The sequence below is a fragment of the Phocoena phocoena genome, chromosome 10, assembly GCF_963924675.1.
Source record: "Phocoena phocoena chromosome 10, mPhoPho1.1, whole genome shotgun sequence".
Classification (NCBI taxonomy): Eukaryota; Metazoa; Chordata; class Mammalia; order Artiodactyla; family Phocoenidae; genus Phocoena; species Phocoena phocoena.
In genome coordinates this window covers 64,161,302-64,186,622 of record NC_089228.1, presented here as the reverse complement: position 1 = coordinate 64,186,622, position 25,321 = coordinate 64,161,302, and the positions used below count along the sequence as shown (strand labels likewise).

The window sequence follows — 25,321 nt, the reverse complement described above, 5'->3', positions numbered from 1 at the left end:
TGCTTGCCGCACAACAGGCCAATAAATCGGGAGACGAGGTGTTGAGGCAAGGAGTAGTGACTTTATTCAGAAAGCCGGCAGAGAAGATGGGGGACTAGGGTCCCCCCAAAACCATCTTATCAGGGTCTGGATGGAAGTTTCTTTTGTAGAACAGAGAGGGGGAGGAGGTGAGGAAGTGAAGTTAAAAGGCCATTAGTTTTGCCTGGCTTGGCCAGCATCGGGAAGGGGATGTGTTAATTTCTTCTTTTCTGCAGCCATTCACAGGTGGGCAGAGTCCGATTGTCTCCCTGGGAGCCGAACAAAGGCACTTTATTATAACATTCAGGCAGATGGGCAGGGTTCCCTGAGGCCGTTATATATGATTATAATAACAAAAGCAACGAAAAACAAAGTTTAAAATCAAAGAAACAGATCCAACATGGAGTCCGACTTTGCTCTTCCCTGTTACAATTAAATCACATATCAAACTTTTGGGATATAGTTCCTCAGTGTTCAGAGGAGAATTCATGACCTCAGTTACTTACATCCATGAAAGGAAAGAATGAAATGAACAATTAAATCACATATCAAACTTTTGGGATATAGTTCCTCAGTGTTCAGAGGAGAATTCATGACCTCAGTTACTTACATCCATGAAAGGAAAGAATGAAATGAAGTGAATTAAGTGAAAGGAAAACAAAATCAAACAAATGGAAACAACTTAAGTGTCTATCGATAGATGAATGGATAAAGATGTGGTACGTATATACAATGGAATATTATCCAGCCATAAAAAAGAAATAAAATTGTGACATAACAACAACATGGATGGACCTAGTGGGTATCATGCTAATTGAAATGTCAGAGAAAGACAAACACCGTACGGTTACAGTTACATGTGGAATCTGAAAAACAAAACAAGGGAACAAACAATTACAAAGCAGAAAGACTCATAGATACAGAGTGGTTGCCAAAGGAGAGGAGGCTGGGGAGAGTAAGTGAAATAGGTGAGGGAGATTCAGAGGTATAAACCTCCAGTTACAAAATAAATGAGTTACAGGAATGAAATGTACAGGGTGGGGAATACAGTCAATAATATTGTAATAACTTTGTATGGTGACAGATGGTAACTAGACTTATCATGGTGATTACTTTGTAATGTATAGAAATATCAAAACACTATGTTGTATATCTGGAACTAACAGAGTGTTGTAGGTTAATTATATCTCAATAAAAATTAATAAAGTCACCAAGATAAAAGTGGAAGATACATATATGGTTTTTTTTCTTTCTTTTTTTTTTTTTTGCGGTGCGCGGGCCTCTCACTGTTGTGGCCTCTCCCGTTGCGGAGCACAGGCTCCGGACGTGCAGGCTCAGTGGCCATGGCTCACGGGCCCAGCCGCTCCGGGGCACGTGAGATCTTCCCTGACCGGGGCACGAACCCGTGTCCCCTGCATCGGCAGGCGGACTCTCAACCACTGCGCCACCAGGGAAGCCCCCCTGGAAGATATATTTTTGTCAGGTAATAAGGAGAATGATTTTTTACCACCTCAAAGAATAACCACATCTACCACACCCAACTTCTCTCACTCCCTAGGGAATGGGGAGGGAATGAGAAAGAGGGATGCAAACTATGAGTTTTGGGGGAAAATCACAGAAAAGCCCATGTCTCTATTAGGTAGGGCTCTTGGCTGAAGTCAGACGGGAAGACATAGATGAAAATGCCCCACTTTATTTTTCAAACTCATACAAGTAGAACACAAAAACAAAAATGTGGGAGAAAGCAACCAGGGCATGACCTTTCCCTTTATTAGTTGTCTCCCCAGAAATGTCTATTTTCTCTGATGAGCCTCTGAAGCTCAGATCCCTCCACTGTAGACATTGACAAGAAGCACAGAAAATGACTCAACAAAGTTTCCAACTGGACCAATCAGAGGCTTCGATTTATTCAGGCTGTATCAGAGGCCATTGACAAGGGAGATTCCCAGGTTGGTATTGCTTCCTCTTCTTGGTTGACATTGCTACCTCTTCCTACAGATGGTCTCCATGTCATTCCTTGCTTGTGATATACGAAACCACTGACTTCTTTTGAAGAGATGGTACCAAAGTTATAATACAATTCTTCAGTTATTTTGACCTTTTGTGCATCTTATCATTACAGGGATGTTAAAGGTGTAGAAATAAAGTTTCCAGGGTTCTCAAGTAAGAAATGTAGTGCAATGGAAATAGCACAGCCTATGGATTTACTACTTGTGACCTTTGGTTCATTACTTCACCTGTAAAAGGGAGGTCACAATGGTATCTACAGTGAAGCGTTGTTCTGATGATTCTGTCTCTCTTCCTCTCTTTCTCTCTCTCTCCCTCCTCCTGCCCCACACAGTCATATAGTGCTTAGAAAATTGGCTCATAACAAGCAATCAAAAAGCATTAGCTCTTACGGTTACGACGTAGTCAAGTCAGATTTCAGAGTTTATGGGCTTCAGGCACATTCACACCGGAAGAAGTAAAAGGGAGCCCTCCTAAATTTCTGGTTCAGCATCCGTATCTTCCAATCTTCCCTCACCACCACTTGCCATCTAATAACTCCCCTTCCCTCTAAATCCAAGCACAAGCCCCAATTTAATCTGTGTTCTCTGGGCCCCAGAGTTCTCTTCTCCTCGTGGGCTCTCGTTCATCTCCGAGAGAATCTGCAGAAGCCCAGCCGGGGTACTGCCTGCAGAGGAGCGGAGACGGGCTTAGGCATAAGCAGCCTTGTCATCTCCTGCTTTTACTGCTTCAGATCACCCCTATATCATGTCCTCATTCACTTAGCCTCAAGTAAAACATTTTCCTCTATTTCCAGATGAGATACACAGGAAAGACTGAGGTAAGTGTTTGTATGAAGAAAGAAGGAAATTAAAATTCAGTGGCTTGCGTTCCCTCTGATTGCCACCTTTCTACTCAGCGTCACACACACCCTTCCAACTGGGAGCAACACAACCGTCCACTTCTAGAAAAAGCACTCACAACCATGGCTCATACATCTGTACACAGAGTTGAATTTCTGGCCTGTGGTCAGGCTTCTAATTCATGAATATTCTAATCTACCTGAGGGATATGGGGAGGGGGGTACATTCTGGTTCCTGTCCTATTAGGTTAAGTGAGGCTGTAGTAACAACCACCACCAGTGCCTTCTTTTTTTTTTTTTTGGCCTCATCGCGTGGCTTGCAGGATCTCAGTTCCCTGAACAGGGATCGAACCTGGAACCCCTGCAGTGGAAGCACAGAGTCCTAACCATTGGACTGCCACGAAATTCCCACTACCAATTATTAATTAACTTGCTTAATTAAGCAAGTTATTTCTCATTCATGCAGTGTCTCTTGTAGGTTCAGGTGATTCTCTAGCGCACTTTCTTTCCCTGATGACTCATCTAATTAGACTGCTTTTATATTCTGGTTTCAACATTTTATATAACACAAAGCTATCTTAGTTGACTTGGTAGTGTTGCCGAAATTCGACCTCTGTACACCGGTGCTGGATTAAATCTCGGGGACAGAGTTTTGGATGAAGTAGAAAGAAACAGCTTTATTTCTTTGCCAGGCAAATGGGGAGACAGCGGGCTAGTGCCCTCAAGCCTGCGTGTCCTGCCTTGGAGGAGGTGGTGAGGAGTCTTACAGTGTTCAAGGAGCAGGGCGTGGTCAGCTCGTGGACATTCTTCTGATTGATTGGTGGTGAGGTAATTGGAAGTCAGCATGATCAACCTTCTGGTTCCAACTGGTCTGGGGTCTATATGCTTCTGGGCAATGTACAGGGTCTATATGCTTCTGGGCAATGTACAGTTAACTTCTTCCACCAGGTGGGGATTTCAGTATCTGCAAAACAGCTCAAAGGACATGGCTTAGAATATTATTTATAGCCCTTGAGGAAGAACTAAAGGTCCTTCACTTCGTTTAATGGCTAAAGTATTATTGTTTTGTCTTCCTTGACTATCTTCCTTTTTTCCCTGCATTTTCTCACTTCTCTGATTAAATTTATTCTTTGACTAAAGTTTTTCTAAGACCAAAGGCAGGCAGAGGACAAGTATCCTGAGTACAGGTCTCTTGCCTCCTTAGGTAGGTTTATCCCTATGTATTTTATTCTTTGTGTTGCGATGGTAAATGAGATTGTTTCCTTAATTTCTCTTTCTGATTTTTCATTGTTAGTGAATAGGAATGCAAGAGATTTCTGTGCATTCATTTTGTATCCTGCAACTTTACCAAATTCATTGATTAGCCCTAGTAGTTTTCTGGTGGCAACTTTAGGATTTTCTATGTATAGTATCGTGTCATCTGCAAACAGTGACAGTTTTACTTCTTCTTTACCATTTTGTATTCCTTTAATTTCTTTTTCTTCTCTGATTGCCATGGCTAGGACTTCCAAAACTATGTTGAATAATAGTGGTGAGAGTGGACATCCTTGTCTGGTTACTGAGCTTAGAGGAAATACTTTCAGTTTTTCACCGTTGAGAATGACGTTTGCCGTGGGTTTGTTATATATGGCCTTTATTATACTGAGGTAGGTTCCCTCTATGCCCACTTTCTGGAGAGTTTTTATCATAAATGGGTGTTGAATTTTGTCAAAAGATTTTTCTACACCTATTGAGATGATTCATAAGGTTTTATTTCCTTAATTTGTTAATATGGTGTATCACATTGATTTGCATATATTGAAGAATCCTTGCATTCCTGGGACAAATCCCACTTGATCATGGTGTACGATCCTTTTAATGTGTTGTTGGATTCTGTTTGCAAGTATTTTGTTGAGGATTTTTGCATCTATGGTCATCAGTGATATTGGTCTGTAATTTTCTTGTCTTTGTGATATCTTTGTCTGGTTTTGGTATTAGGGTGATGGTGGCCTCATAGAACGAATTTTGGAGTGTTCCTCCCTCTACAGTCTTTTGGAAGAGTTTGAGAAGTATAGGTGTCAGCTCTTCTCTAAATGTTTGATAGAATTTGCCTGTGAAGTCATCTGGGCCTGGACTTTTGTTTGTTGGAAGGTTTTTAATCACAGTTTCAATTTCATTACTTGTGATAGGTCTATTTATATTTTCTAATTCAGCCTTGGAAAGTTGTACCTTTTGAAGAATTCGTCCAATTCTTCCAGGTTGTCCATTTTATTGGCATATAGTTGTGTGTAGTAGTCTCTTATAATCCTTTGTATTTCTGTGGTGTCAGTTGTAATTCTCCTTTTTCATTTCTCGTTTTATTGATTTGCATCCTCTCCTTTTTTCTCTTGATGTCTGGCTAAAGGTGTATCAATTTTGTTTATCTTCTCAAAGAACCAACTTTTAGTTTTATTGACATTGCTATTGTTTTCTTTGTTTCTATTTCATTTGTTTCTGATTCTTTATGACTTCTTTCCTTCTACTGACATTGGATTTTCTTTGTTCTTCTGTCTCTAGTTGCTTTAGGTGTAAGGTTAGATTTTTCATTTGAGGTTTTTCTTGTTTCTTGAGGTGAGATTTAATTGCTATAAACTTTCCTCTTAGGAAGTCTTCTGCTGAATCCCATAGGTTTTGGGTCGTCATATTTTCATTGTCATTTATTTCTATGTATTTTTTAATTTCCTCCGTGATTTCTGCAGTGATCTCTTGGTTATTTAGTAGTGCACTATTTAGTCTCCATCTATTTGTGTTTTTTACAGTTTTTTTTTCCTGTAATTGATTTCTAATCTCATAGTGTTGTGGTCGGAAAAGATGCTTGATACGGTTTCAATTTTCTTAAATTTTTGAGGCTTGACTTGTGACCCAAGATGTGATCTACCCTGGAGAATGTTCCACGTGAACCTGAGAAGAAAGTGTATTCTGCCGCTTTAGGTGGAATGTCCTATAAGTATCAATCAAATCTATCTGGTCTATTGTGTCCTTTAAAGCTTGTGTTTCCTTATTTGTTTTCTGTCTGGATGATCTGTCCATTGGTGTAAGTGGGGTGTTAAAGTCCCCCACTCTTACTGTGTGTTACTGTTGACTTCCTCTTTTATGGCTGTTAGCATTTGCCTTATGTATTGAGGTGCTCCTATGTTGGGAGGATATTTAAATCATATTTATTTTATTTAAATCATAAATATTTATAATTGTTATATCTTCTTCTTGGATTGATCCCTTGGTCATTATGTAGTGTCCTTCATTATCTCTTGTAACAGTCTTCATTTTAAAGTCTATTTTATCTGATATGAGTATTGCTAGTCCAGCTTTCTTTTGATTTCCATTTGCATGGGATATCCTTTTCCATCTCCTCACTTTCAGTCTGTATGTGTCCCTAGATCTGAAGTGGGTCTCTTGTAGATAGCACATATATGGATCTTGTTTTAGTATCCATTCAGCCAGTCTGAGTCTTGGTTGGGGCATTTAATCCATTTACATTCAAGGTAATTATCAATATGTATGTTCCTACTGCAATTTTCTTAATTGTCTTGGGTTTGTTTTTGTGGGTCTTTTTCTTCTCTCGTGTTTTCCGCCTAGAGAAGTTCCTTTAGCATTTGTTGTAAAGCTGGTTTGGTGGTGCTGAATTCTCTTAGCTTTTGCTTATCTGTAAAGCTTTTGATTTTTCCGTTGAACCTGAATGAGATCCTTGCTGGGTAGAGTGATCTTTGTTGTAGGTTTTTCTCTTTCATCACTTTAAATGTGTCCTGCCACTCCCTTCTGGCCTGCAGACTTTCTGATGAAAAATCAGCTGATAGCCTTTTGGTAATTCCCTTGTATGTTATTTTTTGTTTTCCCTTGCTGCTTTACATTTTTTTTCTTTTTATTTAATTTTTGTTAGCTTGATTAATATGTGTCTTGGTGTGTTCCTCCTAGGGTTTCTCCTGTATGGGACTCTCTGCACTTCCTGCACTTGGGTGGTAGTTTCCTTTCCCATGTTAGGGAACTTTTTGACTATAATCTCTTCAAATATTTTCTCAGACCCTTTCTCTTTCTCTTCTTCTTCCGGGGCCCTTTTGATTCGAACGTTGGTGTGTTTAATGTTGTCCCTGAGGTCTCTGAGACTGTCCTCAATTCTTTTCATTCTTTTTTCTTTATTCTGCTCTTTGGCAGTTATTTCCACCATTCTATCTTCCCGCTCACTTACTCGTTCTTCTGCCTCAGTTATTCTGCTATTGATTCCTTCCAGTGTATCTTTCATTTCAGTTATTGTGTTGTTCATCTTTGTTTCTTTGTTCTTTAGTTCTTCTAGGTCCTTGTTAAACATTTCTTGTATTTTCTTGATCCGTACCTCCATTCTATTTCTGAGATTTTGGATCATCTTTACTATCACCAGTAAAGATGAATTCTTTTTCAGGTAGGTTGCCTATTTCCTCTTCATTTATTTGGTCTTATAGGTTTTTACCTCCCTCCTTCATCTGTAACATATGTTTTTATCATCTCATTTTTTTGATGGGTGGGGCTGTGTTCCTGTCTTACTGGTTGTTTGGCCTTTGGCTTCCAGCTCTGGAGTTTGCAGGCCATTGGGTAGAGCTGGGTCTTGGTGCCGAGATGAGGACCTCCAGGAGACCTCACTCTGATTAATATTCCCTCGGGTCTGAGGCTATCTGTTAGTCCAGCGATTTGGACTCGGTGCTGCCACCACAGGAGCTCAGGCCTGGCCCTTGGCGTCCTGGGAACCAAGAATCCATAAGCTGTGTGGCACAGCAAAAAAAAAAAAAAAAAAAAAAAAGCAGAATAACAAAGAATAAAAAATAAAATTAAATTAGAAAAGTAAAAAATACATTAGGAAAAAAAATAAATGAAACAACAACAAGGCAAAACAAAACCACAGCAGCAAAAAAAAAAAAAGAGGGTCCAGAAAAGTCTTTGGCTGGGGGAGTGGGGAGGGGCTTAGGCGGGGGCGGGGCTTAGGGGGCGGGGCTTATGCTCAGGACCCATGCAAGTCTTGAGAGGGGTGGCAGGGGCAGGGCTTAGGCTCAGCGTGCCTGGAGGTGGCCTCGGAGGGTGGAGGTTCAGGCCTGGGACTCCAGCAGGCTCCTTGAGGCCCAACTACATGGGGGGAAATGCTGGACCCGTTCCTTTCCCATCCTCCAATCCCCCAAAAGTCTATCCCCATCTCCACTAATTCTCTTGCTGTAAGTGGGCCCCTCTGAGCGTGGGAACCCCTCCCCCATTCACCCCTCAGGGGTGCCGGTCCTGTCCCACCTCCACTTCTCCTCCTCCCCTCCCTCCCGAGTCCTACCCAGTCGTGCGGGGGTTCCTCCTGTCCCCTTAGGTGTCCAAGGTCCCCCACCAGTGCCTGGTAGGTGCCCTAGTTGTGAGGAGATGTGAACTCTGTGTCCTCCTACTCTGCCATCTTGACTCCCCCTGTCATCTTTCTTCTTCCCACACTTCATATGCTTGGAAGTTCTAATCCTTCAGGATTTACAGCTGGCTAGCAGTAAAAGTGGGAACATGAGACCTTGCTTGGGGTCTCATGCTTCACAGAAGCTTAGCACAAAACTCTCTATTAGAGTATCAGGGATTTGACCAGCTAATAAAGCCTTTGATTTACAATTTGCTATTACATTTATGGGTAGAGCTGTCCTGAGGGCATCTCAGCATATTTGGTAAGGCATAATTCAAGTATTCCAGGCTCACCTGGTCAATTACCATCATAATCCCATATTACGCATCCATCAAAGCATGTGTTCCTTTAGGGAAATGAAGGAGAAAAAAATTCTATTGTATCTTCTCATTCAATGAAGTAGTGTGTGTGTGTGTGTGTGTGTGTGTGTGTGTGTGTGTGTGTGTGTATAAAATATATATACATATTTATTTTGGCTAATCAGTAATTTTTAAGGAGTTCCAGATACACTTTTTGTTTAACTGTTTATTTCCTCTCTTTTGTCCACATGCACATATGTGGAATTATAAAATTCTCTCTTGGCCACATGTATCAAATATCAACTTTATCAATTTCATCATGAACTCTTTCTTAGATGGTTAGAATTTCCTCTTCTTGTGTGCTCAAGCATTACAATGTTGATTTGATTCTTCCTGACATTACAGTGGATTGTTTCCCTGTCACTCCACCCAGGTTTTACGTTTCTTGAGGACAAGAAACATGTCTGTTTCATCTTGCACTGTCCACAATATTGGGCCATAGAGCGTGATGCTAATTAAATGATAATGCACTTACAGACCACTTTGGCAAAAAAGGAGTCTTGCTCTCCTTTTTTCCAGTTTCTTTTTAGCAGAAGATCTTGCCTTGTTCTAAACTGAGTTTATTGAAGCCACACAACTGGAACTTCCTCATTCCCCTCTATCACCCCAAACCTTCCTATTTCATTCATGTATCTGAAAAAGTCTTTCTCTTTTTATTGCCATGTGTGACAATTATTTGGATTCCAATCAACATTTGGAGAGTAATTTCTCTTTTCTTCTCCTTTTTATCTTCAATTTATCCTAAGTACAGTTGACTTTCACTTGACTCAGAAACTTAGGAAGATCTTTTCTAGCTTAAAAGCAATTTTTCCTTAGTGTTGCTTTTCTCTCAAGAGAGAGTCTCATCTTTTCCCTTGTTTTCACTTCCAAAATTCACGAAGCACTGCTTACATCTCCTGCCTTCATTTTCTCATTTTAATCCACTCTTTACCTTTTTGAAATATTGCTTCTACCTTTAACACTCTGTTCCATTGAAGGTTTTTGGTGCCCCATTACTTATAAAACGCAATAATGCTTTCTTTTCTTTTATCCTTTTAGCCATTTTTTGCAGCATTTTATTCTTTTGAGAATCCTCTCTCCATGTTTTTTTTTTTTTTTTTTTCTTCTTCCCCCTGTCTTGGTTTACAGGAAATCCTCTTCAGGTAATTCTCAGTCTCTTCAATTTCTTCTCTGATAATCCTTTCCCTAACTCCTCATAAGGTCCATGCTTCAAAATGCTGTCTACTATCTTCTTTATTTACACACTCTCTGTAGGCAATGTGAACGACCCCATCGGCATGGATATCTATTAGTCACAGCAGGCCAGGGACAGTGCTATATGAGGATAGTAAGATCCATGATAAACCATCTGCCCAGTTCTTCTAAGACCACATACCTTTTTCTCCTAGCCGGTTTCCATGTACCTAAACTGCTGCCAATGATTCCGCAGGTAAACAGTTCTTGAGTGGTAACTACTTTATGAAAGTATTCTACCCAGCACCTAATGACACAAAGCCTCTCTGTCTTGATTGGTTATCCATGTGAGGAGTTTCCAATCCTGGGGAGGCCAGAAAGGTATCTCTATTCTTCATGAATATTTTTGACTGAGTTGTGTGTGGGCAAGCCCCATTCTAAAGAGGTGGACGATTTTTCTGTCTCGCTTGTTTTCTTCCAGAATGGGTTCTAGCTGGGTTCCCTGGGTGGTGGCTTTGTTAGTGACGGTAATCAGGCTGGATTCCTCCATGACTCAAGGCAGAGATGCTCCAGGTAAGGACACAGTGATTTCTTTCATGTGTACATGCAAAAACTGGCATGGGGGAGGAAGGCCTTTCCCTACAGGTCCAGGCTCCAGTCCAGACCGGAAGGGGCTTCTAGGTTCAAAGAGAGTCTTCTTCCCTTTGATAGGAAATTATTCCTTCCCTCTTTACCACATGCAATGGACCGGCAGGAAAAGGGTCTTCCTGTCCCACAGCCACGGATTCAAGGAGTCCGGAGGCAGGAAAAAGGGAAACATTGCTTGCTTAGGGTCCTTATGGCATTAGTGTCAGTCTGGAGGACTGTAATAAATGGAGGCAGTCTGAGAATAGCTGCTATCCTTCCGCCAGGAGTTTGATGATTGTGACTGTTTCCGTATGTATCCAATTGAGGTGTATGTGAATAAAAGAACTTGGAAACGAAGGTTGCTTCATTTGACATTTTTAAGCCCCTATAATATGGTCAGATTGTACGAAGTGATCTTGAGAAATGAGAGAAATTGAATGTATTATAAATTGTATTAGGACACGGCTCAAACCCGTGTCCCCTGCACTGGCAGGCAGATTCTTAAATACTGCGCCACCAGGGAAGTCCCCCACCTTCTTTTTTTTCAGATGTAAATGTACTTTTTATTAAATCAGAAAAAGATACAGTACACATGGTATCAGTCAATCATATGGCTACTTTGGATTACATTTTAATATACTCATCGTCCTATGTACTCCTCTGTACAAGTATTAAAAAAAAACTCAGGTATTTGAATAATCTTCTGTACATTTTTATTATTAACGGGGGTTATAGGGAGGGTATACATGTATTAGAAATTGAATGCCTGTCCTCGTGTTACCAGGTACATGTATTTACTGCTGTTATTTTTCTAGCTGAGGAGTTAAGCTATGCAAACATGAAGTGATATTACATTCTGAAAACATATTTATCAGAAGAAAACAGGATATAACATGCTAAAAAACAGAACCCCTTTGAATGTCAAAGTCTCATTAAACACAAAAGAGGAACAAACCTAGGGGTGTGGAGGGTGGGTGTGAGGAGATCGTTATTCTTGGAGAATAGAAACCTCTCTGAGCTTATAATAATATCCACTGAACAACAACAACACATGCACAGTCAGTAAGATCTAAACTCTGACACAGATCTGACTGAAAACTAACTTTTAAAATATTTTTATCTAGAATGTAAGACAAAATAGAGATTTGGAAGTTAGAGCATTGTTTGAAATTAGCTGAGTTCGAGATGAGTCTGGCTGACCCAGGAAGGATGCTGCTGTCCTGACACTCAGTCCAATAGTTCCTCTGAATGTAGAAATGAAGGAAAATCTACTACTCAAGATCAATAACAATTCTCCTTCAGGTCTCAACTGAAATGCCATTTCTTCAGGGAGATCTTTCCTGATCAGCTTACATTATTAACCCATTTGAATGTCCTTTTATATTGTTCTCAAGTGCACAGAATGGAGTTAATATTCCCCAGTGACTTCACAGCACCTTGTAATCACTGATCAGAACAAGGACGCTCTCCTCTCTTCCCTTGTCTCCATTCTTACTCCCTCCCTTCCATTCTAATGTGTCTGGTATGTCTTTAAGTATGAGGGTGGCTTTTAGGAAGATGGAGCATTGTTTTCCTGTGTGTATTTAAAAAGATATTTTTTTTTTGGAGTGTAACTGCTTTACAATATTGTGATAGTTTCTACTGTACAACGAAATGAGGCAGCTATATGTATACATATATCCCCTTCCTCTTAGACCTCCCTCCCACCCCCGATCCCACCCATTTAGGTCATCACAGAGCACTGAGCTGATCTTCTTGTGTGTTATAGCATGTTCCCACTAGCTATCTATTTTACACATGGTCGTGTATATATGTTATTCCTAATCTCCCAATTCGTCCCACCCTCTCCTTCGCCTCCGTTTCCACATGTCTGTTCTCTACGTCTGCATCTCTACTCCTGCCCTGCAAATAGGTTCATCTGTACCATTTTTCTAGATTCCATGTACATGTGTTAATATGTGATATTTATTTTTCTCTTTCTGGCTTACTTCACTCTGTATGACAAACTCTAGGTCCATCTACATCTCTGCAAATGATCCAATTTCGTTCCTTTTCATGGCTGAGTAATATTCCATTGTATATACGTACCACATCTTCTTTATCCATTCATCTGTCGATGGACATTTAGGTTGTTTCCATGTCCTGGCTATTGTAAATAGTGCTGCAATGAACATTGGGGTACATGTGTCCTTTTGAATTATGGTTTTCTTAAGGTATATGCCCAGTAGTGGGATTGCTGGGTCATATGGTAGTTCTAGTTTCAGTTTTTTAAGGAACCTCCATCCTGTTCTCGATAGAGGCTGTATCAATTTACATTCCCACCAGCAGTGCAAGGAGGTTCCTTTTCTCCACACCCTCTTCAGCATTTATTGTTTGTAGATTTTTTGATGATGGCCATTCTGACAGGTGTGAGGTGATACCTCATTGTAGTTTTGATTTGCATTTCTCCAATAATTAGTGATACTGATCAGCCTTTCATGTGCCTCTTGGCCATCTGTATGTCTACTTTGGTGAAATGTCTACTTTGGTGAAATATCTATTTAGGTCTTCCGCCCATTTTGATTGGGTTGTTTTTTTTTTTTTTTGATATTGAGCTGCATGAGCTGTTTGTGTATTTTGGAGATTAATCCTTTGTCTGTTGCTTTGCTTGCAAATATTTTCTCCCATTCTGAAGATTGTCTTTTCATCTTGTTTATGGTTTCCTTTGCTCTGCAAAAGCTTTTAAGTTTTATCAGGTCCCATTTGTTTTTATTTTCCTTACTCTAGGAGGTGGGGTCAAAAAAGATCTTGCTGTGGTTTATGTCAAAGAGTGTTTTTCCTATGTTTTCCTCTAAGAGTTTTCTAGTGTCCAGTCTTACATTTAGGTCTTTAATCCATTTGGAGTGTATTTTTGGGTATGGTGTTAGGGAGTGTTCTGATTTCATTCTTTTACATGTAGCTGTCCTGTTTTCCCAGCACCACTTATTGAAGAGATTGTCTTTCCTCCACTGTATGTTCTTACCTCCTTTGCCATAGTTTAGGTGACCATAGGTGTGTGGGTTTATCTCTGGGCTTTCTATCCTGTTCTACTGATCTATATTTCTGTTTTTGTGCCAATACGATACTGTCTTAATTAATGTAGCTTTGTAGTATAGTTTGAAGTTGGAGAGCCTGATTCCTCCAGCTCTGCTTTTCTTTCTCCAGATTGCTTTGGCTATTCAGGGTCTTTTGTTTTCCATACAAATTGTAAAATCTTTTTTTCTAATTCTGTGAAAAATGCCATTGGTAATTTGATAGGGATTGCATTGAATCTGTAGATCGCTTTGGGTAGTATGGTCATTTTCACAATATTGATTCTTCCCATCCAAGAACATGGTATATCTCTCCATCTGTTTGTGTCATGTTTGATTTCTTTCATCAGTGTTTTATAGTATTCTGAGTACAGGTCTCTTGCCTCCTTAGGTAGGTTTATCCCTATGTATTTTATTCTTTGTGTTGCGATGGTAAATGAGATTGTTTCCTTAATTTCTCTTTCTGATTTTTCATTGTTAGTGAATAGGAATGCAAGAGATTTCTGTGCATTCATTTTGTATCCTGCAACTTTACCAAATTCATTGATTAGCCCTAGTAGTTTTCTGGTGGCAACTTTAGGATTTTCTATGTATAGTATCGTGTCATCTGCAAACAGTGACAGTTTTACTTCTTCTTTACCATTTTGTATTCCTTTAATTTCTTTTTCTTCTCTGATTGCCATGGCTAGGACTTCCAAAACTATGTTGAATAATAGTGGTGAGAGTGGACATCCTTGTCTGGTTTCTGATCTTAGTGGAAAGGCTTTCAGTTTTTCACCATTGAGAATGATGTTTGCTGTGGGTTTGTCATATATGGCCTTTATTATTCAGTGAGCCAAAAAGTGCCTTTTGTTTTTTAAGTAAAAATAAAAGGCACATTTTTCATTTTCACCAAGAACTTTATTGAACAACTTATTCACCATTTTTTTTACACTACCTTCTGCCAGTTTTCAGGCAACTTCATAATTCCATCTTCCCAAACCTTTTTATATTTTTGAGCAAAGAGCTGTTTCGGGTGCCTTGTACGGTCTTCCAGGGAATTGAATTTTTTTCCATTAAGAGAATATTGTAAAAACCAAAATACATGGAAACCCGAAGGTGCAATATCTGGTCAATACAGCAGATGAATCAGAACTTCCCAGTGAAGCTGTAACAGTTTCTGCCTGGTCATCAAAGAAACATGAGGTCCTGCATTATCCTGATGGAAGATTATGTGTTTTCTGTTGATAATTCTGGAAGCTTTTCATCGAGTGCTGCTTTCAGTTGGTCTAATTGGGAGCAGTACTTGTTGGAATTAATCGTTTGGTTTTCTGCAAGGAGCTCATAATAGAGGACTCCCTTCCAATCCCACCATATACACAGCATCACCTTCTTTGGATGAAGACCGGCCTTTGGTGTGGTTGTTGGATGTTCATTTCGCTTGCCCCACGATCTCTTCCTTTCCACATTATTGTATAGTAACCACTTTTCTTCGCCAATCACAATTTGTTTTAAAAATGGAACGCTTTCATTATGTTTCAGTAGAGAATCACATGCGGAAATATGGTCAAGAACGTTTTTTCTGCTTAACTTACAGAGAACCCAAACATCAAAGCCATTAACATGACCAAGCTGGTACAAATGATTTTCAGTGCTTGATTTGGATATTTTGAGTATGTCGGCTGTCTCCTGCATGGTATAACGCTGACTGTTCTCAATTACTGTTTTAATTTGATCGCTATCAACTTCAACTGGTCTACCCGACAGTGGAGCATTGTCCAGCGAGAAATCTCCAGTACAAAACTTCGTGAACCACTTATGACACGTTTGATCAGTCACAGCACCTTCTCCATACATTGCACAAATCTTTTTGTGCGTTTCAGTTGCATTTTTACCTTTCTTGAAATAGTAAAGCCTAATATGTTGAAAATGTTGCTTTTTTCTTCCATCTTCAATATTAAAATGGCTACACAAATATTCATCAATTTTGATAATTTTTAAAAAATGTATGCTGATATGACAGCTGTCGTATACAATCTAACAAAATTGTTTTGAATGAATTTAAAGACAACTAAGTTCTACTAGAGCCATATTACAGAAAAAAACACACAAACCTTTTAGCCCACCCAATATGTTGAGGTAGGTTCCCTCTATGCCCATTTTCTGGAGAGTTTTTTTTTTTTTATCATAAATGTGTGTTGAATTTTGTCAAAAGATTTTTCTACATCTATTGAGATGATCATATGGTTTATTTATTTGTTTGTTTGTTTATTTTTGGCTGCATTGGGTCTTTGTTGCTGCGTGCAGGCTTTCTCTAGTTGTGGTGAGTGGGGGCGACTCTTCATTGCGGTGTGCGGGCTTCTCATTGTGGTGGCTTGTCTTGTTGCAGAGCATGGGCTCTAGGCACACAGGCTTCAGTAGTTGTGGCACGCAGGCTCTGTAGTTGTGGATCACGGGCTTAGTTACTCCGCGGCATGTGGGATCTTCCCGGACCAGGGCTCGAACCTGTGTCCCCTGCATTGGCAGGTGGATTCTTAACCACTGAGCATCCAGGGAAGCCTGATAATATGGCTTTTATTCCTTAATTTGTTAATATGGCGTATCACATTTATTGATTTGCGTATATTGAAGAATCCTTGCATTCCTGGGACAAATCCCACTTGATCATGGTGTATGATCCTTTTAATATGTTGTTGGATTCTGTTCGCTAGTACTTTGTTGAGGATTTTTGTGACTGTTCATCAGAGATATTGGTCTGTAAGTTTCTTTTTGTGTGTGTGATATCTTTGTCTGGTTTTGGTATCAGGGTGATGGTGGCCTCAGAGAACGAATTTAGGAGTGTTCCTCCCTCTGAAATCTTTTGGAAGAGTTTGAGAAGTATAGGTGTCAGCTCTTCTCTAAATGTTTGATAGAATTCGCCTGTGAAGCCAACTCGTCCTGGACTTTTGTTTGTTGGAAGACTTTTAATCACAGTTTTAATTTCATTACTTGTGATAGGTCTGTTTATATGTTCTATTTCTTCCTGGTGCAGTCTTAGAAAATTGTACCTTTCTAAGAATTTGTCCATTTCTTCCAGGTTGTCCATTTTATTGGCATATAGTTGTGTGTAGGAGTCTCTTATAATCCTTTGTATTTCTGTGGTGTCAGTTGTAATTCTCCTTTTTCATTTCTCATTTTATTGATTTGCATCCTCTCCTTTTTTCTCTTGATGAGTCTGGCTAAAGGTGTATCAATTTTGTTTATCTTCTCAAAGAACCAACTTTTAGTTGTATTGACATTGCTATTGTTTTCTTCGTTTCTATTTCATTTATTTCTGCTCTGATCTTCATGATTTCTTTCCTTCTACTGACTTGGGTTTTCTTTGTTCTTCTGTCTCTAGTTGCTTTAGGTGTAAGGTTAGATTTTTCATTTGAGGTTTTTCTTGTTTCTTGAGGTGAGATTGAATTGCTATAAACTTTCCTCTTAGGAAGTCTTTTGCTGTGTCCCATAGGTTTTGGGTCGTCGTGTTTTCGTTGTCATTTATTTCTATGTTTTTTTTTTTTTTTTGCGGTACGCGGGCCTCTCACTGTTGTGGCCTCTCCCGCTGCGGAGCACAGGCTCGGGGCACGCAGGTTCAGCGGCCATTGCTCACGGGCCCAGCTGCTCTGCGGCATGTGGGATCTTCCCGGACCGGGTCATGAACCCATGTCCCCTGCATCGGCAGGTGGACTCTCAACCACTGCACCACCAGGGAAGCCCTTTCTATGTATTTTTTAATTTCCTCTGTGATTTCTGCAGTGATCTCTTGGTTATTTAGTAGTGCACTATTTAGTCTCCATCTATTTGTGTTTTTTACAGTTTTTTTTTCCTGTAATTGATTTCTAATCTCATAGTGTTGTGGTCGGAAACAATGCTTGATACGGTTTCAATTTTCTTAAATTTTTGAGGCTTGATTTGTGACCCAAGATGTGATCTACCCTGGAGAATGTTCCACGTGAACCTGAGAAGAAAGTGTATTCTGCCGCTTTAGGTGGAATGTCCTATAAGTATCAATCAAATCTATCTGGTCTATTGTGTCCTTTAAAGCTTGTGTTTCCTTATTTGTTTTCTGTCTGGATGATCTGTCCATTGGTGTAAGTGGGGTGTTAAAGTCCCCCACTATTACTGTGTGTTACTGTTGACCTCCTCTTTTATGGCTGTTAGCATTTGCCTTATGTATTGAGGTGCTCCTATGTTGGGAGGATATTTAAATCATATTTATTTTATTTAAATCATAAATATTTATAATTGTTATATCTTCTTCTTGGATTGATCCCTTGGTCATTATGTAGTGTCCTTCATTATCTCTTGTAACAGTCTTTATTTTAAAGTCTATTTTATCTGATATGAGTATTGCTAGTCCAGCTTTCTTTTGATTTCCATTTGCATGGGATATCCTTTTCCATCCCCTCACTTTCAGTCTGTATGTGTCCCTAGATCTGAAGTGGGTCTCTTGTAGACAGCACATATATGGATCTTGTTTTAGTATCCATTCAGTCAGTCTGAGTCTTTTGGTTAGGGCATTTAATCCATTTACATTCAAGGTAATTATCAATATGTATGTTCCTACTGCAGTTTTCTTAATTGTCTTGGGTTTGTTTTTGTGGGTCTTTTTCTTCTCTCGTGCTTCCCACTTAGAGAAGTTCCTTTAGCATTTGTTGTAAAGCTGGTTTGGTGGTATTGAATTCTCTTAGCTTTTGCTTGTCTGAAAAGCTTTTGACTTCTCCATCGAATCTGAATGAGATCCTTGCTGGGTAGAGTGATCTTTGTTGTAGGTTTTTCTCTTTCATCACTTTAAATATGTCCTGCCACTCCCTTCTGGCCTGCAGACTTTCTGATGAAAAATCAGCTGCTAACCTTATGGGGATTCCCCTGTATATTTTTTTGTTTTCCCTTGCTGCTTTAAATTTTTTTCTTTTTATTTAATTTTTGTTAGTTTGATTAATATGTGTCTTGGTGTGTTTCTCCTAGGGTTTATCCTGTATGGGGCTCTCTGTGTTTTCTGAACTTGGGTGACTATTTCCTTTTCCATGTTAGGGAAGTTTTTGACTATAATCTCTTCAAATATTTTCTCAGACCCTTTCTTTTTGTTTTCTTCTGAGACTTTTTTTTTTTTTTTGTGGTACGCGGGCCTCTCACTGCTGCGGCCTTCCCTGCCGCGGAGCACAGGCCCCGGATGCGCAGGCCCAGTGGCCATGGCCCACGGGCCCAGCCGCTCTGCGGCACGCGGGATCCCCCCGGACTGGGGCACGAACCCACGTCCCCCGCGTCGGAAGGCGGACCCCCAACCACTATGCTACCAGGAATGCCCCTTCTGAGACTTTTATAATTCGAATATTGGTGTATTTCATGTTGTCCCAGACGTCTCTGAGACTGTTTTCAATTCTCTTCATTCTTTTTCCTTTATTATGCTCCTTGGCAGTTATTTCCACCATTCTATCTTCAAGCTCACGTATTTGTTCTTCTGCCTCAGTTTTTGATTCCTTCTATTGTTTTTTTTATTTCAGTTACTGTGTTGTTCATCTTTGTTTATTCTTTAGTTCTTCTGGGTCTTTGTTAAACATTTCTTGTATTTTCTCAATCCATGCCTGAATTCTATTTCCAAGATTCTGAATCATCTTTACTATCATTACTCTGAATTCTTTTTCAGGTAGGTTGCCTATTTCCTCTTCATTTAGTTGGTCTTGTCGGTTTTTATCTTGCTCCTTCATCTGTAAGATATGTTTTTATTGTCTCATTTTTTTTTTTTTTTTGGATGGGTGGGACTGTGTTCCTGTCTTATTGGTGGTTTGGCCTGAGGCTTCCAGCCCTGGAGTTTGTAGGCTGTTGGGTAGAGCTGGGTCTTGGTGCTGAGATGAGGACCTCTGGGAGACCTCACTCTGATTAATATTCCCTGGGGTCTGAGGCTGTCTGTTCATCCAGCAATTTGGACTCAGTGCTCCCACCATAGGAGGTGACCCCTGACCCCTGGCCTGGGAACCAAGATCCTGCAAGCTGTACAGGGTGGCAAAAAAATAAAAAAGGGCAGAAAGTAACAAAGAGTGAACAATAATAAAAGATTAGAAAACTAACAGATATGTTAGAAAAAATAAAATATAAATGAAACAACAACCAGAAGGTAAAACAGAATCACAGTAGCAAAAATATAGGGAAAAAAAGGCCGGAAAAGGCCTTGGCTATGTGGGGTGAGGCTTAGGCATGGGCATCCTTTAGGTGGGGGCGGGGCCTTATGCTTAAGCCCTTGGGGTGGGGGGTGGGAATTAGGCTCAGTGCCGTTGGAGGGGCCCTGATGTGCCTCTGGCCTCAGAGTAGGGATGATCAGGCCTGAGACCTTAGCAGGCTCCCCGTTCACCTTTACTCTTCTTCCCCTACCCCCTCTCTCCCACACCCTTAGGACCCACATGGCAGGAGGGGTCCCCGGATGGTGGAGGACTCAGGGCCCGAGTGGGCAGGAGAAATGCTATCCACGTTCCCCCGAGTCCTCTGAAACTCCAAGGGTCCCTCCAGGCACAGGAACCCCTCCCCTCCCCCAGCCACCCCTCAGGGGCACTGGTTCCCTCCAACCTCCACTTCTCTTTCCCCCTTGCTCTCCCCCATGTCCTCCCCAGTCACTTGGGGGTTCCTTCTATCCCCTTGGGTGTCAAGGTCCCCCACCAGCCTCTGGTAGGTGCCCTAGTTGTGGGGAGACACGAACTCCACATCCTCCAAGTCCGCCATCTTGACTCCGCTCCCTCCTGTGTTTTTAAATTTTAATAAATGTCATTGTGCGATGAATCACGTTCTGTTTCTTCTCTTACCTAACACAATGCTTTTGAGCTCTCCCTCGGTGTTGGTGTTCGTGAATCCAAACCTGTCTTTATTGATAGGGAAGCAGATCAGGGAGGGGAAGTGTCTGTTTCTATGTAAAATGAACTAGAACTTAAGTGAATTGAGACCAATCCAGGTCCATTTACCAGTCTGTCTCTTAAAATTGTCCAGGGGCTTCCCTGGTGGCGCAGTGGTTGAGAGTCCGCCTGCCGATGCAGGGGACACGGGTTCGTGCCCCGGTCCGGGAAGATCCCACATGCTGCGGAGCGGCTGGGCCCGTGAGCCATGGCCGTTGAGCCTGCGCGTCCGGAGCCCGTGCTCCGCAACGGGAGAGGCCACAACAGTGAGAGGCCCGCGTACCGCAAAAAAAAAAAAAATTGTCCAGATCTTCAAATCTAAGACAACTATCACCACCTTAGTTTGTTTGGGTTGCTATGACAAATGCCACAGATTGCGTTGCTTATAAACAACAGAAATTTATTTCTCAAAGTTCTGCAGGCTTGGAAGTCCGAGATCAAGGTTGCAGCATGGTTGTGTTCTGGGAAAGGCTTTCTTTCTGGTTCAGAGCGGGCACCTTCTCTCTGTGCCATCACATGGTGGAAGGGGCTAGGGAGCTCTCTGGAACCTCTTTTCTAGGGACACTAATCCCTTTCATCAGGAATCCATGCTCCTGACCTAAGTACCTCCCCCAACACTGCGGACTAATACCATTACCCTTGGGGGTTGGGGTTTCAACATGTGAATGGAGGGAACACAAACATCCAGACCACAATACACAATCATACTTTTTCTTACCTATGAAGACTGATTAAATAGCTTTGGGAAATTAAATTGTTTTGGAGAACATGCCAATTAGAAAAGAGTTACATTGTATGAAAGTCAGTATAGATTTCAAACTAATCACTATCAATACTAATAAGGTACTTTGAAAGTGGAAAATCATAATGGAGAGTGGATTTGCATTTTTACTTATTTATTTAAAATTTATTTTTAAAAATATTTATTTATTTTTGTCTGTGTTGGGTCTTCGTTGCTGCACACGGGCTTTTTCTAGTTGCAGCACGCGGACTTCTCATTGTGGTGGCTTCTCCTGTTGTGGAGCACAGGCTCTAGGAGTGCGGGCTTCAGTAGTTGTAGCACACGGGGTCAGTAGTTATGGCTCGTGGGATCTAGAGTGCAGGCTCAGTAGTTGTGGCGCACAGGCTTAGTTGCTCCGTGGCATGTGGGATCTTCCTGGAACAGGGCTCAAACCCATGTCCCCTGCATTGGCAGAGAGATTCTTAACCACTATGTCACCAGGGAAGTCCCTAAAATTTATTTTTTATTGAAGTATGGTTGAATCACAATGTTGTGTTCATTACTGCTGTACAGCAAAGTGACTCAGTTATACATTCTTTTTCATATTCTTTTCCATTATGGTTTATCACAGGATATTGAAGGATTTGGATTTTTTTTTTTTTTTTTTTGCGCTACGCAAGCATGTGGGATCTTCTTGGACCGGGGCATGAACCCGTGTCCCCTGCATCGGCAGGCGGACTCTCAACCACTGCGCCACCAGGGAAGCCCGGATTTGGATTTTTTAATTCATTCTTCAGTGGAAATGTTTAATATAAAAGTTTCCAAAAAAGGTTTAAGTTAACCCTATATTCACCATATTATTACAACCACTAGAACTGTGCATACAGGGCCAATGATGATGATGATGATGACAAAAGGCATCTTCAAGTCGTGAGTTAATACTATTTTACCCAACATAGATAGAGGTAATGAGGTCATTACCTTACTAGAGCCAACAGAGGGGATGAGGTCTCTGAGTAATCGTGCAAAGCAAAATGTCCAGAAGAAAATTCATTAAAAAAAATTTTTTTTTTTTTCCTGTGCCACCTGGAATCTTAGTTCCCCAATCAGGGATTGAACCTGTGCCTCCTGCAGTGGAAGCACAGAGTCTTAACCACTGGACCACCAGGGAAGTCCCCAGAAGAAAATTCTTGAGAAAACCCATAGTGAGTGGAAAGTACAAGGGGAGTCTATTTCACACCTACTATGAACCTACTCTGCATTTCTTTACCCCACCTCCATCCTCCTTTCACTTTACTCCAGAAGGAATATATAGAATTAACCTACTAACGGCAAGAATACTATTGAACTATTCCATACAGGGCTGGGAATTCTTGGGCTTCTGAAAGCTTGGCTTGGAGAAACTTAGCACAGTGTCTGGCAAAATGCAAACAAGTCTATAAATATTGGTCAAAGGAATGAATATTTGTTGAATGAAAGTTTATGTCTCTGGACACATTCTGACTTGCTTCTTTGGGTTACAGGTCTCCTGTTTGGCTGGCCTGGTAGGCTGGACCTCAGGCTTCTTTCAAAGAAGAATGGATGTCTCTTTGCTAAGAGGAACCAGGGTGGGGCCCAGGGGAGCAGAGGCTACTTTGGCCGATTTACTGAGGTCAAAGGCCTCTTCTCCAATCAATGTGGTCTGGCAATAATAAACCAGGTATGGGTTTCCTAATTGGGGCTGGTTCATAGTCTTTTTTTTTGGTTTTCTAGAAGATTTTGTGATTCAGGCAAAGGCTGACTGTTACTTCACCAATGGGACAGAAAATGTGCATTTTGTGGTCAGATTCATCTTTAACCTGGAGGAGTATGCACGTTTTGACAGCAACTTGGGGATGTTTGTGGCCTTGACGGAGCTGGGCCAGCCTGACGCTGAGCTGTGGAACAATCGGCCCGATATACTGGCAAGGAGTAGAGCCTCTGTGGATGCGCTCTGCAGACGCAACTACAAGCTGGGTGCACCCTTCACTGTGGGGAGAAAAGGTGAGGTGTAAGGTGGGGACTGCGGGGATTCAGGAATCTCCCCCGTGTGAGCCTGGCTGTGGCTCTTCTTCCTTGTACTGGGCAGTTTCCTGCTTCAGGATAGATGGGTCAGGAGCAGGGGAGTCTGTATATGTTCTGTCCTCAATTGTGACTCACTCACTATCCTCAGGGGTCAGTTCGTGGTGGTCTTGGGTCCCAGACCCCCAGTTCTCAGGGACTTTAAGGGCTAGTGTCTTCCCAAATACAAGGGGCAATTGTGGGCATGTGATAAAGCCTAAATCCTCCTTGCGACACTAACATACCCAGCGTTTGAGTCTTTGGGGGTGAGATTTTCCCACATTTCCAGTTTCTACTTGGGTGATTTGGGAAAGAAATATGGGGCTGAGATAACCTTTAATGAAACTCCTGTGTTGGCTTTGTGGATTTCCTTCACCATGTCTCATTTCTTCTCTCCCCTGCTAGTGCAACCAGAGGTGACTGTGTATCCAGAGAGGATCCCAGCCTTGCAGCACCACAATCGGCTGCTTTGCTCTGTGACAGGTTTCTATCCAGGGGACATCAAGATCACGTGGTTCCGGAATGGGCAGGAACAGAGAGAGGGGGTCATGTCCACTGGCCTCATTAGGAATGGAGACTGGACCTTTCAGACAATGGTGATGCTGGCAATGACTCCTGAACTCGGAGAGGTCTACACCTGCCTTGTTGATCATCCCAGCCTGCTGAGCCCTGTTTCTGTGGAGTGGAGTGAGAATCAGCTTATACTTTCTGGACAAAACTCGGCTCAATCTGACTCAAGACCTGTGTTACCTCTGTGTTCATCTTGGCTTCAACACTAGTTCTTCTTCCCTCTGATCTGAGGGAGTCATAGAAACTGGGGTCTTTGGGTTGGGGTGGGAAAAAACATGGCTATCCTTGGATCTTCCAAGAAATATGGAGGTGTAATCACCTTGTCACTTACTTCCAACTTTGGGAACTACTGTCCTCTAATGCTTTGGTCTTGGCATTTAGGGGGGCATTATTATTGGCTATAAGGCTCATTAACAGAAACTCCATGAGTACAAACCTTGGCCTTAAAGATGTAGTCCTTCCCTAGATAGCACTGGATTGGTGTCCAGCACAGGTTCTGGGATTTCAGGAAGGTACACCAAATATTGGGAGCTTTTGGCTCACTTTAATACATGTTTTCCATAGGAGCTCAGTCTGAATATTCTTGGAGAAAGATGCTGAGTGGAATTGCAGCCTTCCTGGTTGGGCTAGTCTTCCTTCTGGTGGGGATCGTCATCCACACCAGGGCTCGGAAAGGTAATGAGCTCTGAGGAGTACCCCTGCCCCCTGCCCCCTGGCTTTCCCCACTTCCCACTTTTCCTAACGTCTAAGGTGCAAGGCAGGGAGGGCTGATCATACCTCTCAGGTATCACTGGGATAGTTTTTTCCTGAAGCCAGAAACATTCTGGAGGGTAATTGGAGATGGAGTTCTGATACTCTGGGTCATCCCCCATCGCTCAGGATAATCACAACATTTGGTTCTAACTGGGGCATCCTATTTCTTCCTTTTTTATTGTAGGACGTGTGGAGACTCTGTTGTCTGGTGCTGAGGTAATGTTTCCTTCCTTAGCTTTTGGTGCCAGATCATTCACCCATCCTTTGGTGGAGGGAGGGTCACGGGGATAAGATGTAAGTGACTCTGGCTGGGTGCGCCGTCTGCTGAGTCCCTGTGCTGGAGGGTGGGGGACTCACGGGACTTTATCACTGTCCCTGCAGGTCCCAAGAGCAGTTCTTCATCCACAGCCACATTAAGGTCCTAATAGAAGCTTCTCCCCCTGGAGCCTGAAGAGGGTTTGAGTGGTCCTGGATTAAGTGAAGGACATTCATGAGGTCAATGTGCTGGATGACTGCTTTCCATGAGACCTTGGAGGAGTCCTGAACTGATTCTAGAGTCTTGTGTCCTGAGATCACGTATCTCTCATCTTTGTGCCCTTCTTCCTCCTCCTTGTCTGTACTAGTCCCCATTTCCAGGGACAGTGTCCAGAAATTCTCCTAAGACCTAGCTCCTTCCAATCCCAAACTTTTTACTTTTCTGTGGTCCAGCCCTAACCCTCTAAGTCGTGATCTCCATCTTTCTTTCTTCCAAAGGCAGCCCCACAGTCTTCAGAAGACAAACGTTCAGGTAGTCACTGCTCCCTTTTCATTGTTTTTTAAAAAACTCTTTCCTTTCAAA

At 41.6% G+C, this 25,321-nt stretch overlaps 1 protein-coding gene across 2 annotated transcripts; it reads left to right on the top strand.

Moving 5' to 3' along the window:
* The first annotated feature begins 10,283 nt into the window (after positions 1-10,283).
* Positions 10,284-25,090, top strand: LOC136128769 (HLA class II histocompatibility antigen, DO beta chain). Of its 2 annotated transcripts, none has more exons than XM_065884634.1 (6): positions 10,284-10,375; positions 22,834-23,103; positions 23,566-23,847; positions 24,295-24,405; positions 24,668-24,699; positions 24,865-25,090. In XM_065884634.1, the coding sequence occupies exons 1-6, from the start codon at positions 10,285-10,287 to the stop codon at positions 24,898-24,900; spliced, it is 822 nt and encodes a 273-aa protein (XP_065740706.1). In that variant the 5' UTR covers position 10,284; the 3' UTR covers positions 24,901-25,090. The 2 variants fall into 2 exon arrangements, with proteins under 2 accessions (XP_065740706.1, XP_065740707.1); XM_065884635.1 differs by having other exon boundaries at positions 10,285-10,375; positions 24,892-24,939.
* Positions 25,091-25,321: the final 231 nt, after the last annotated feature.